The 14,503-nt window shown below is 42.7% G+C and overlaps 1 protein-coding gene and 1 long non-coding RNA gene across 4 annotated transcripts in view; both read right to left on the reverse strand.

Annotated features, from left to right (window-relative positions):
* The window catches only part of LOC307226832, a 207,822-nt gene that overhangs the window by 47,601 nt on the left and 145,718 nt on the right, over positions 1–14,503 (reverse strand). The gene's annotated exons all lie outside the window — the stretch shown is intronic.
* SEMA4D (semaphorin 4D) overlaps positions 1–14,503 on the reverse strand; it is a 117,657-nt gene that overhangs the window by 27,887 nt on the left and 75,267 nt on the right. For 2 of the 3 annotated variants that reach the window (XM_079995423.1, XM_079995424.1), the window contains exons 3-4: positions 13,444–13,562; positions 1,221–1,608 (exon numbers count right to left, since the gene is read on the reverse strand). In XM_079995423.1, the coding sequence (XP_079851549.1) occupies positions 1,221–1,365 (145 nt within the window). In that variant the 5' untranslated portion in view covers positions 1,366–1,608; positions 13,444–13,562. Of the gene's footprint in view, positions 1–1,220; positions 1,609–11,173; positions 11,230–13,443; positions 13,563–14,503 lie in introns of all 3 variants that reach the window. The other variant, XM_079995425.1, reaches the window with a different exon arrangement.

Genomic DNA, 14,503 nt, shown 5'->3' on the forward strand with positions numbered 1-14,503 from the left:
TTTTTTGTTTATTTTTTTTGTTTTTTGTATTTTGTATCTTTTCTTTTTTCTGTTTTATTATGTATTTTTGTATGTATGACTCTGTAAAATCTTAATAAATATTCTTAAAAAAAAAAAGGAATGTTTGAAAAAAAAAGGAATGTTTGAAATGGGGTTCTTCCTGAGTGGGAAACAATGAAAAAATTGAGGGGGCCCTACAGTCATGTGATATGCAGAAGCCACAGAATGATAATGGCTTTTATTAGGACCAACCTAAATGTCAAAATCTATGATTGTTTATTTCCTTGACATCTGATGGGAGGGCGTTCCACTGGGTGGGTGCCACTATTGAGAAGACCCTCTGCCTGGTTCCCTGTAACCTCACTTCTCTCAGTGAGGGAACCGCCAGAAGGCCCTCGGCGCTGGACCTCAGTGTCTGGGCTGGACGATGGGGGTGGAGACGCTCTTTCAGGTATACTGGTATGGCCAGATCGCGAAGTTGGCCAGGCAATACATCGCAATGTTGAAAACCTGACACTGACCAGCCCTACTACACAGGTGGGAGCTCAGGATTTGGCTTGGCTTGTGTGGTTGGTCACTTGACCTCCCCACCACCAACCGTTCTATATGTGGCAGTGGTGCTGTTGCTGAGGGGCAAGGAAGCTGCTTCTGAAAGTAGTTACTCAGTCAATCGAAAAAATAATGGTTCCTTGTGAGGCACAGAGAAACATAGGAAAACAACGATTGGCAACTATCAATGAGGTAGTTGTTCTTCAAGGTCTCCTCATTAAATGCCAAGGAGCAACCAAAGGTGTAAATGCAAGGGTAGCAAAAAAATTGTTGTTTACAGTACGATGCCAGACTTCCAACTCTTGCTAGAAAGTTCTGAGTAGGTCTTCCACTCCCATTTATTTCACTGCGTTGCTGTGCCAATTATGTAGCTATCAACACTATTTTGCATTAGCTATACCAGGGTTTTCGGAACATGGGTCTCCAGTTGTTGTTTTTTGGACTACAATTCCCATCATCCCTGACCATTGATCCTACTAGCTAGGGATGATGGGAGTTGTAGTCCAAAAACAGCGAGAGACCCAAGTTTGGGAAACCCTGGACTATACTGTATGGCGACGTAAAACAAGCCTTTAATCTACTGCTATGGAGGATTTTGTATCAGCAAAGTACAGAACTACTTACTCATTTATTTTATGAATCTCTATCCTTACCGTAAGCTATGCTCTTACCTTTGTGTTCCCAGGTAATCCGGGGCACTGGGCCAAACGCTGCTGCCATTCCAAGAAATAAACTCACAGCCCCGTATAGAACAAGAGCCATGTTAAGTGTCCTTAGTCTATGAATGCTTGGGAAACCACAGCAGCAAAAGTTCATTTGGCAGAAGAAACGCCTTTGGAGTTCAGAGGGTCTGCGAAGACATGGGCATCTTCATACTAAACGCGTGAGCCGTTGGTTCCTTGCGAGGGTGCTTCCGAATGCCTGCTATCTGACAGATCACTTCCCCCAAGAGGCATGCACTGGCCACAGCAGAGAACAGAAAAGATTTCTAGAAGGAATCTCAGCAAAACCTCTACTTCTTAAGCACATGCTTCTGATCTGTTGGGTTGGTGTATAAAGCTGCAGAAATAAAAGGCAGAAGGAAGGAAGTTGTCAGATTTTCACAGTAGCTAATGATTTCCAAGCTACACTCTTTCCTTTGTTAAGAAACGTCCCCACAGCAAAGACTCTGGTTTTATAAAAGGAAACAGTGGCTCATTTTCAGAAATAGCCACAGGAAGCTATTAACAACCATAATTTTCCATGAGCTCTCATGATTTATATCTGTCATATCAATACTTGTAGACAAGTGTTTTGGGGATATGGAAGGGAGATGTTGCATTTTCGAAGTTCAAGGTGTATTTTAAATATTTTAACAAAAGACTAAAATGGAACTATATATTGCCATGCAGAGGTTTTGGCTGCAGGCAGCTCAGGACATTTCTGTGCAACCCATGGGCTTTCTGTAGGAGTTGTATGAATCCCAGGATTTTGCTTCAAAACTATGAAGCATTCAGAGTCTTAGATTCCCAATTTCAGTTACCATCTGGGTGGGAATCTTGAAGATCATGAAGTGAGCTTTGTGGCTAAGTGAGAATTTGAACTGTGGCTCCCATCTCTTCTAAAAAGAAAGGCAACTCTGAAAATTAATTGCCAAATGCACTATAATCTACTGAATTCAATTTTTTTGGTATATTTCACCGAATTAGCAAATTCAGTATATTACGCTAGACAGCGCTATGCATTTAGCTGAATGTTTTGCTCGCCCGTTCTCTGCAGATAATGGTACGGAACAGGCTTGTGTATGAATGCATGCAAAACTGTCCCTATTTTCTTATTATTTCAACCAAGTGCCTTTCAGTGCAACTCTAGGCATGAGACCAACAGGAAGTCAGCACAGGTGCATAAATATATAGGATGGCAGCTTTAATGAGTCAGCTAGATTTATTGTGTCTGGGCAAATTATGTAACTTCTTTGTTCGAGCTATTCCAGTTCAATTTCTCATTTTCTGTCTACATAAAAGGTGAGCCAGCGGAAGAATGTAACCATGGCAACTAATAAGCACCGAGGGGTCCTGACATCAAGACAGATGCTTACCAATACCTTTCCTGGGCCTTGCATCTAATATATATAGATTTACAGTTTCACTCTGAAGATCCCTCCACTGTGGTTCACTGGAGGTGAATACAGACCAGATGAACTTGGGACAGAGTTTGTTTTGGATTTTTTTCTCTCTTAAAAACCCTACCATTTTCTCTTCTGTGTTCTCTTCTTTTGTCATGACCTGTGGCAGTCTTCTATGCATGTTCATATACCTATTTTGGACTGCACTGAGCTCTGTATTTGCAATTCTAAGCTTATGAATAAAGGTTGACAAGTCATCACAGCTATTGAAAGCCACCCCTGGCTCTATCTAATATTCCACCAGGATAATCCTACTGAGTCCATCTGGGTGACCCATTTTAATAATACTTGATAACTACTTAAGCTTCGCTATTTGCTTAGTTCTCAATTTATGAATATTTAGAACTGTAATTCCCAATCGTAACAATTGTACTTCCCATTATTTAGGGAACATTCTTCTGCTTAGTAACTGCCAACCCTCATTTCCTTAAAATTCTGATCACTTGGAATTCTAGTAAATGGTCATTATCTTTTACACTCGGTGTTTCTGAGCAAATATTAAGTTATTCAATGCATTATTTTCTAAAATAAGAGAATTGTTTGTGTTTGTGTGTGTGTTCCTTAAATAGTATATTGGAATAGCCATTTACTGTTATTTGAAGCCAAAGACAAGTATTGCTTATTTTATACAGCGTATCTTTTCATAGACTACAGTCCTACTTCTTTAGATGCCAGAGGTGGTGCCGGAACTGTGCCTGTATACTTCTAAGAAGTATAAAGTCAATTTATTTTAATGACTATTTCAACTAATTAGCTTGCACCTTTGTTCAGGAAATAAGTGGCGTACTGATGGGATAAGGCACTGCACAGAGGCCAATTTCTCATACAGCAGCAACTCAGGAAACTTCATATACAGTCATACCTTGGAAGTCGAACGGAATCCATTCCGAAAGTCCGTTCAACTTCCAAAAAGTTTTGAAACCAAAGCGCAGCTTCTGATTGGCTGCAGGAAGCTCCTGCAGCCAATCGGAAGCCCCATCAGATTTTCAGCTTCCAAAAATAGTTCACAATTCAAAACAGTCACTTCCAAGTTTGCTGTGTTCAGGAGCCAAAACATTTGAGAACTAAGCTGTTCGAAAACCAAGGTACAACTGTAATTCCTCTTTCCAAAATCATGACTAGAATGAAAGGAGAGAAGTCGCTCCTACCGTCGCTTGCAGAGACATGAAACAGTTGAATCTAGCTAAATGAAGGGCAAACAAACAAGCAAACCCAATGGCTAACTCTTCAGCAATAATCTTCTTTTTGTTTAGCTCAGTATGTGAAGGCATTTCCCCAACTTACTTTGCTTTCTGTTTTCTCTCTAGAGTCTACACTTGGGATTGATATCCGAGGATGGGAGGGTGACGAGGGACACCTAGAGTTAATACTACCTTCCAACCCACCCTGGAAGCAACCCCCCTGGAATTATTTTGTTGTCTCTGTTGACTTCATAAGTATGCGTTTGGGTGGTATTTAGAGGTTGACTGTATGAGGTGGGCTGGATAACTTTTTCAGCCAAAGGGCTGCAACTCCACTTCTGGTGGCAGAGTGGCAGTTTCCCAGAGAGAACAATTGACCCAGCTCTGGTTTAGGCTGCAAACCAGCACCAGCAAATGAGAAAGGAAAGTGCTGATAAACGAGAGACCTTCGTTGGCTCTCAGCACACTTCCGAGCACAATTCAAAGTGTTGGTGCTTAAAGCCCTAAACAGCGTCAGCCCAGTATACCTGAAGGAGTATCTCCACCCTCATCATTCAGCCTGGACACTGAGGTCCAGCTCTGAGGGCCTTCTGGCAGTTCCCTCCCTGCGAGAAGTGAGGTTACAGGGAACCAGGCAGAGGGCCTTCTTGGTGGTGGCGCCCTCCCTGTGGAATGCCCTCCCACTAGATGTCAAGGAAAGGCAGTCCTGTTTAGGGAAGTTTTTAATGTTTGATGTTTTATAATGTTTTTAATATTCTGTTGGAAACCACCCTGAGTGGCTGGGGAAACCCAGCCAGATGGGTGGGGTATAAATAATAAAATTGTTGTTGTTGTTGTTGCTGCTGCTGCTGCTGTTGTGTGTAGGGAGGACAAAATACATGCACAGGTAGACTGAAAGTGCTCATCCTTGATGCTGTTTCCATTTCTGCCCCAGACCAAGGGAGATAAACCTATTTCTTTTCCTCGCCCAAACTCTTTTTGAGGAAAGGACTGGTGGCCTCGAACCCTCAAGTTGGGGTTTTATAGGTGGCATCAGCATCAATGAGGAAGATCTTTGCAATGGGTATAATGAGCACTTCATGCAGACAGGAATGGCTGTTGCCATCAACAAGGAGATAGGAGGAGATTGTGGACAGATGTCTAGTCTAGTGCCCTAATCTGTGAAATCACTCCATTCTGGTGGAAACTGATAGAACTACACAATTAAACAAAAGATTACATGTGTGAGGTTGGACACACAGACTTGCAGTGAACATGAGGAAAGAAACCGAAAAGAATGAGCATTACTTGAAGTTCTATTTGCAACAAACAGAGACATTTAGACGATCACTTAGAAAGACACCCAACAGAAGGATAATTTTATGACAGGAATTCTGTTACACTATATAATCACCTGCCTCACATAATTAGAAATCAGACAGATGGATGGGGACTGTGTATATTTCTCTCTCAAAAATATGCTTATATTTATTCTTTCACACCGGTTCAGTGGCAGCACTAATAATCTTTGTGCCGAGAGAAATTAGTATGTGTCACCAGAACATACAGCTGGTGCAGCCAGCAGCACTATGTTAAAAAACGATATAACGGCTTCCAAAGTTGGGGGGGGGGCGGACACAATCACACAAGCCAGGCCTTCTTATTTTTAAAGGCACTTGCTAAAGTCAATTTATGACATAATGTTATGTTTAAAAATACCGTCCTGTGGCTTGAACAAAATACTAATGGATGGCAGATATGCAATGGCCACCATTAGGGAAACTTACATTGGTTTCATGCAGGAGTAGCTCAAGAGCTCAACTGAAAGAATGCAAGAGAAGTCCATCTGTTTCAGGGATGGGCGTCCCTGTTATTGCACTCCAACTCCCAACAGCCCCAGCTACCATGGCCAGGGGTCAGGAATGATGGGAGTTGTAGTTCAACAACATCTGGAGGGCTGAAGGTTCTCCATTCTTGGTCTGCCTATTCAAGGTTCCTGTTTTCTACAGAGGTCAAGAGGCCTTTGGAAAGTCCGAAAGCCAAGGTAGGGCTCTCCTCAGCAGCTGGAATTTCCAACTTCTGAACTGGAGTTCAAGCTAGCCAATGTAGCTACTTAGTCACTGGTAGACTTATCCTCCATCAGTTGGTCTAATCCTCCTTTACAGCCATCTAAGTCAATGGCTGTCACCACTGTGGTGGTGAACTCCCTAAGCCAGGCATGTCTAACCAGCTGATCCTGGTCGATCGCGGGACCCTTATCGATCGTGGGATTAAATAAAGTTTACTGAAAGTTAGCAAACAAAAGCTGAAGAACTCTGGGCAATCCTACCCCCAAAAAGCTCAACAACTCTGGGCAATCCACCCACCCTACACACGCTCCTCCTCCCTCCAATGAGTAGATCACTGCCAGTTTTTTAATACTGGGAGTAGATCGCAGTCTCTTGGGAGTTAGACGTGCCTGCCCTAAGAAGAAGAAGAAGAGTTTGGATTTGATAGCCTGCTTTATCACTACCCGAAGGAGTCTCAAAGTGGCTAACAATCTCCTTTCCCTTCCTCCCCCACAACAAACACTCTGTGAGGTGAGTGGGGCTGAGAGACTTCAGAGAAGTGTGACTGGCCCAAGGTCACCCAGCAGCTGCATGTAGAGGAGCAGAGATGCGAACCCGGTTCACCAGATTACGAGTCCACCGCTCTTAACCACTACACCACACTGGCTCTCCATTAATGCTTTGGGTGGAAGTACAGTGGTGCCTCGCAAGATGAAATTAATCCGTTCCGTGAGGCTCTTCGTATAGCGGTTTTTTGGTCTTGCGAAGCAAGCCCAATGACAGCTTAGCGGATTAGCACTGTTAGCGGTTTAGCGGCTTTTAGCGGATCAGCTGTTAAGCGGCTTATCAGCAGATCAGCTGATAAGTGGCTTAGCGGCTTAGGAAAAGGGGGGGGGGAACCCGCAGGAACTCGCAAGACGTTTCGTCTTGCGAAGCAAGCCCATAGGGAAATTCGTTTTGCGAAGCACCTCCAAAACGGAAAACCCTTTCGTCTAGCGGGTTTTCCATCTTGCGAGGCGTTCGTCTTGCGGGGCACCACTGTAGTTGTTTTGTTCTGTGCATTCTGAATCTATGACCAATGAATCTCATTGGATGAACCCTGCTTCAGCTATTATGGGAAAGCAAGAAAAAAACGCCCACATTCTCAATGCCAAACCCCTTTCATATTTAGCTCTATCACACATGCAACACAGCTTACAACTGGGATCTTGACACCACCAAAAGAGTACGCAAGCCTCGCCATTCTGCACTGGAAGCCTATTCTACCCAATCCCTGGGAGAAGCAGCAGCAGATATTGGCTTTTCTACATGTTAGCATTCTGCGTGCAAGGAATTTTCGAAACAGAGATGGGGTGGGGGGTGGCGCTGTGGGTTAAACCACAGAGCCTAGGACTTGCCGATCAGAAGGTCAGCGGTTTGAATCCCCACGATGGGGTGACCTCCCATTGCTCGGTCCCAGCTCCTGCCAACCTAGCAGTTTGAAAGCATGTCAAAGTGCAAGTAGATAAATAGGTACCACTCCGGCGGGAAGGTAAACGGCGTTTCCGTGCGCTGCTCTGGTTCGCCAGAAGCGGCTTAGTCATGCTGGCCACATGACCTGGAAGCTGTACATCGGCTCCCTCGGCCAGTAAAACGAGATGAGCACCACAACCCCAGAGTCGTCCACGACTGGACCTAATGGTCAGGGGTCCCCATAAAAAAAACGCAACACTCCTCCCGCCTGCATTCGTAACTGGCCCCAGTCTGAGGAACCTTGCAGGGCCTATGCTTGGCCTGCAGGTGTGCTCTGGCTTCGAGAAACATGGCCGCGCACGATTTGCAGCTAGCCAATCAACGAACAGAACCCGATTCCAACAGATTTACCCTTTTGCCTGTAAAGAATACTGCATATCTGCAGCATAAGTAAACAATACGATTTAAGCATTCAATCCGACAGTTGGCTGCTGCTTAATAAAATCCACCCGACAAACCATTTCTCTGCCAAGAGCTCGTTTAATGTGCCCCTTGGGGATGTGGAAGTACCATTTCTCAGGTATGCGCACCAAGCCCTACTGATGCGATCTGGGGCAGAGAGCCAAGAATATGCGCTTCGCATCCAGTTCCACTTGGCTGCTAAGGAAAAGGTCTTTTGCCTGCTACAGTTATGTGAATACAGATAATAAGAGAACCTGGAATGCTTCCATCATGCCTTAAACGCATGGTTATTTTACTGAAAGGGTCTTTTGTGAAAAAGGGTGTGTCTCAATATGCATCCCATTTCCAGCGCTTGTTTCCAATTAAGTAGCAACATTCGCTTGCAAACAAAGCATGCTGAATTGGGTGAGTATGAAACAAATGTAAATGAAGATTAAGGCTGTTATTTAAAGCTGCTGTTTAGACACAAGTCCCATATAAAAATCTATCTACATAAGCATCATTCCAAATGCAGCAAATAGTTAAAAACTTATTATTATTACTCATTTAATTTCTATATTTTTAAGGGGGGAAATCTCAAGGCAGTTTACAACCTACATTAAAACATGCATGTGTTTGTAAAAATGTTGCTGATTCATAACTGGTACAACTACACATCTCCATGTATTTTCAAGCACTTTCGGCCAAAATATTTTATATACCACCTTTCAAGTCCAGTTCTCAGGGAAACTTACAGATATCAAACATGTACAAACAACCTATAACATAATTTGCCAATAGTAGTCGGAGCTATAACAGAACCTAATTTATCAACCACTTAGAGCCTGTGTGAACTGTTAGAATTCCTGCTCCATGATTGCAGTCATGGGATTGTTGTCTATCACATGACGGTATATGTTTTGACTCCACAAAGTGGGAAGTGATGGAGACAGGATGTTTGTGTTACTGTGTTCCGTGAAGCGGGACTATTGTCCTTTGTTCTTTCTCGCTTTGCTGTCTGATGCTCGAGAGAGAGGGAGCCATGTTGCAGTGCTACGTGTGTTTATATGTAAATAAAGTAGATTAGCCAAAATGCTGAGTTGCTGAGGTCTGTTACACAGCTGCGCAAACTCTGCGGATCCCTAAGTGTGCCGGTGTCTGTTGGCATCGGTTGCTGTGATGTTTGGGCAGAAGAAAGCTTTTGAAGCTCCTGAACGATCGACCAGGAGGGAGGGAACATGCCAGTCGGGCATGTATCTCTACCAGGGTCCTACTCGAGTATAAGTTGTGCTCCTGACATGAACATCATTTTAATCTGGTGGTTTAGAAGTTATCAGATTATGTGCCAGTTCATATGGACTTACATGGAATGGACTTCAAACAGGGCACCAGTACAGAGAAGGTACCGCTACTGGTAACCAACTATCTTACTTTTGAAGGCTTCTAAATAAGACTTCAACAGCCAGATAGGTTCGTATGGGAGCATTTGGTCTTTCTAATACACTTTTTTGGGATTTATAGATCAACAAAAATCAGTGAGTTTCAACATTAGCCATATTTAGGGCAGGTTCGCCCTGACAAAAAAAGCTCAACAACTTTTGGCTGATCCTCCCCCCCAAAACAACTCTGGTCAGGTAGAACACTGCCTGTTTTTTTATAGTGGGAGTAGAACGCAATCTCTTGGAAGTTGGGCGTGCCTGCACTAGAATATACCCTAATTCTGAGATGGTAGCCCTCTGTCTATGCTGTATGGCCACAGGTAGCCCACTGAGGTTTTAAAGACCTTACTCATTTTTGTATGGAAAAACATTCATGCATTTTGAAGACTCTATGACTGAACGCTCCTCCAAATAATGGATAGCCCAGACACAGCTTTACCATCCCAGTGAGAACCAGGTCTTGTGTTAGATCGATTCCTCTCTCTTTCTCTCCCAGAGGGCAAAAATGAAGATAGATTTACAGCAACCTTTTCCAATAATCAGTTGCTTATTCCAGTATTAAACTGCCATCTGTTAAATACTTCTCTTCACCCCTGTGCTGCTTGACATCAAAGCCTTAATCCACATGACAGTGTTGAGACAAGGGTCTGCTCCAAAGCCTGGAACCTGCAGAAGCTCCACAGCTTGCCCACCCCAAGCCAACAGTCTTGGCAACATGCGTCAATGAAGTTTAATAGAATCTGCCCAGTAGCTGGCTATGTCTAGCGCTGCTGGTTCAACAGCTGAGAAAAGTCAACTGCCTTGAAGACCACCCTTTTATTAAAAAGATCTTGTTTGCTGTTGTGGGCCACCATCTGTTCTTGAGTTGACGCTCCATTGCTACACAGACATGGCTGATTGAACATGTAACCAAAAAGGAGTGGGCAAGTGAGGAGGTGGCAGAAAAGTGAAGCAGTAGCCACATGCTAGAAAGAATGTGTATGCATGGAGGTGACGTGCCTATCATTCAAAAGAACCTGGAGATGGTCCAGGCCAGCCTTCACCACCCTGGTAAAGGTAAAGGAACCCCTGACCATTAGGTCCAGTCGTGACCGACTCTGGAGTTGCGGCGCTCATCTGGCTTTATTGGCTGAGGGAGCTGGCGTACAGCTTCCGGGTCACGTGGCCAGCATGACTAAGTCACTTCTGACAAACCACAGCAGCGCACGGAAATGCCGTTTACCTTCCTGCCGGAGCGGTAGCTATTTATCTACTTGCACTTTGACGTGCTTTCAAACTGCTAGGTTGGCAGGAGCAGGGACTGAGCAACAGGAGCTCACCCCGTCGCGGGGTTTCGAACCGCTGATCTTCTGATCGGCAAGTCCTAGGCTCTGTGGTTTAACCCACAGCGCCACCCTTGTCCCTCCACCACCCTGGTACCTCTAAATATTTTAGACTACAACTCCCATCAGCCCAACCAGCATGGTCAATGGTTAGAGATGTTAGGAGTTGCCTGGAGGGCAAGTGACTGGTGAAGGCTGCCCAATGTATGAACAATGCAAAAGTATTGTTTAGCTGCAAGGAGATGCAGATGTAGACTCTGAAAATGGCACTACAACCATTTCTGCCGGGAAGTCGTTCTGCATGCTACTTCAAAACCATCCAACTATCTTTTTCTATCAATCCAAGGGAAATAGCAGTGGACAACTGTTGCAATTAGCCGGTAGTAATTTAGAGGCAGTGGCAGACAACTGCCATTGTGGATTCAATATTTGCTAAACAAGACCACTGGCCTTTAGCCATTCACAAAAACAAAGCCTTAGCCTTTTAAGAGTTAACAGAGTGTTTCAACAATCATTCCTTAAGCAGCAGGGTTCAACATGCTGTGAGGGCAATGGAAGAAGCTAGATAATAGACAGAGAAAACAACATGTTCTCATACCTATTTACAGAGTGCAAAGTCCTGCAACAAGGGCCTCAGAGTTCTTGGGGAGATGCCTGTCCAGAACGGTTAAGAGGTCTCAAGTTAAGCATCTCATCCTGACAGACATTAGTTGCGGAGAAATATTCTTTAAGTCATTCATTACTGTGCAAGTACTACAGCCTTTCCAGACAAGTGACTATGCAGGCTATTTTACCAAATGAAACTCCAGCTCTATAATTGTTTAATTATATGGTTGTCAAAGCCACAAATAGCTTGTTTGAGGAGTACAAAGTTCAATACACACAGACAGAGAAGTTTTCATGATGTTTAGCTGAACGGCTTCCGTTGGCAGAAAGGGAAGCAGTATTTTTCATCTGTCACATGAAATTACTGTTCATTTTCTGAGGAAAGTTCCCCTACCCCTCCCTTACCTGGTTCATTCCAGACATTCACATTGTATTAGTTTGCTTTCCTCCAACTTTAAAGACACTGATTCCCAGAAGTAAAAAACAAAACAAAAATGTGTTCTTGTTTTTTGTAAAAAACACCACTTTTGCCATGCCATGCTGGGTACACACACAGGTGAATTGAGGTACCTAAGAATATTTTGGTTTGCCATACAACGGGCTGGTCAGGATTCACAAGTGAAAATTGCCCTGATCTTGGAGTGGGGGGTCCTTAAGTGACCTACCTAAACAATTTATTTTTATTGCTGGGTTTAAAAAAAAAACCACAACTAAAAGTTGTAATAGAAAACATCAAGGAAGGTAGGTTCTATTAGTTATAATATGCAATTGTATTAGAAGTAATATAAATTCTATTCGTATTAGAAATAATGTGCGACTTTAACATGAAAAGAAACAAGTTTTTCATTGCTAGAGAAAAAAGGTCAGAAATTAGCATCCAAATAATGCCAATGACACTAGTTTACTGATCATTCTGAAAGAGAAAGGGGTTCCCCAATCCTATCCCCATTTTCCTCCCTTCCAAATCAGACTTTGCACTGTGGCAATAGATTGTCTTGTGCCCAAATTTTTCAACCCAACTGCACAAAAAGCCATTCCAAAAACCGAAAATACAAGCACATAAGAAGTTTTCTGCAGTGACAAAAGATACCCAGTTTATCAGAAAATTCAGCTAACCAGGCCATTCTACTTTGAAACTATGGTCTACTGCTGTTTGTCTGTTTATTCCATAAAATCTATATACCACTTCATTATAGAAAAAAACCTCAAAGAGGTTCACAAAAAAAATGTTATCTTCTCTAACCAGTATTATATTATTGCTCGGTTGTTTTAATGCAAACTGATATGCATTAGTTATGTAAAATGCAGGCAACCTTTAAGATCTGTGCAAATAATTTGTTATCTGTAGTTAAATAGTAAAAGTCAAGTAAAAAAATTTCAGAAAAGAAAAGACAAGTCAGTTGACAATGTCAATGGCAGATCCTTTTCTGCACTATGGACTACTTGGATTTTTTTTTTGGGGGGGGGGGTATATAAAGCAGAAGAATCCATAAAGTGCTTGTCCCATAAAATTAACATCACAGAGCCCAATTGAGGTTCATTATTGTATCGCTACCACAGCAACAAAAACATTTCTAACACAAAGATTTGCTTATTTTTAAAGAGAGAAGTAAAGGACTATTATGATTCTTGAAATAATAAAAAGGGGGTTCTGAGTCATACATTTCACAGCACTATCCATGCGCCAATGAACACTTTTAAAGATATGCAAACAAAAAACAGGGGGAAAGGGGAAATGTAGAAAACTAGAGCCACCAGGGGGAAAAATGAACAGAATAAGAAGCTGGCTAGAATCCACTCTGTAAATCAGTAAACTTAACAGCAAATTAAGCTGCAAGATTCACTGTGCTAAGGGTCAAGTTGTTGGAAGAATCTGGATCTAAGTTTCTTTCTACCGGGCAAAGATCACTAGCAACTGAATTTGGGGTGGGGTAAAAGTGATATAAGGGACGCGGGTGGCGCTGTGGGTTAAACCACAGAGCCTAGGACTAGCCGATCAAAAGGTCGGCGGTTCGAATCCCCACGACGGGGTGAGCTCCTGTTGCTCGGTCCCTGCTCATGCCAACCTAGCAGAAAGCACATCAAAGTGCAAGTAGATAAACAGGTACCGCTCCAGCGGGAAGGTAAAAAGAATCCCCACTGAAAGCTCCTAACCATCAATTAACCATCAATTAACTTAGTTTGACAGATCTGTGTGTAGTATTAACACACACAAAGGGTGGAGGATGGAAGTGAAATTGAAAAAATGATATAATACAGTACCTGTCACCATTTGGATTTTATTTTCTATTTTCCTTCCCAGGAATTAACTCTTTAAAGTATCTGTTTTCTTTATGGCATAGTAAATGAGGTCCAGCAAGGTAGCCCAGAAATCTTCAGTACTGTTAAAGAAAACCAAAAATTATTATTATTTAATAACTTTTATTAGTCACTTTTGTGCTACAGCAACTCAAAGCAAGTTACAATATTAAAAACAAACACGTACGTCCATTAAAACCAGCATTATAGAAACAACCTAAAATATAATTCTTTTTTGTTGTTGTTGAAAAACTAGGTTAAAACACCAACACACAAAAATTGCAGGTTATGAAAAGGGAAACAATCCCCCTGTCTCTCTCCCAAAAGAGGTAGTAACAGTAACAACAACAACAACAACAACAACAACAACAACAACAAATTTATACCCTGTCCATCTGGTAATCATTGTAGAGCAACCTAAGAAGTTTCTGTGCCAATACTAGGCCTAAAAACCGATTGAATTTGATCTAGAAAATTCATGCAAGACAGCCTAGTATGACAACATCTGGAGGGCCTCAGGTTCCCCACCTAGCTATGCAGAACCTGGAAATATGAGTGATACACAAATATAATGCAGCCTGTATTGGCTCTGGCAGGGTCCCAGTCCACATGCAGATCATCAGGAGGCACGATGGGTTCAATTCACAATGTGCAGGGATGTGAACCGCCCTGAGACTTATGGGTATAGGGCAGTGATGGCCAAACTTGGCCCTCCAGCTGTTTTGGTACTACAATTCCCATCATCCCTGACCACTGGGTCCCGTTAGCTAAGCATGATGGGAGTTGTAGTCCCAAAACAGCTGGAGGGCCAAGTTTGGCCAACACTGATATAGGGTTATATACAAATTTAATGAATAAATAATAAATATTCTGCACAGGTGAACAACCCCCTACCCTCAATGAAGTCCCACACTGGTGCAACTTGACAATCTTTTTTAATTCAGGGTTTTTTGGTATTCAAGTTCTGAGATTAGAAACGTATTTATAATTTTTAAGGCTCCAAAATGGCAGTATTTGTATGCAG

This window comes from Podarcis cretensis, assembly GCF_951804945.1.
Source record: "Podarcis cretensis genome assembly, chromosome: 11".
Lineage (NCBI taxonomy): Eukaryota > Metazoa > Chordata > Lepidosauria > Squamata > Lacertidae > Podarcis > Podarcis cretensis.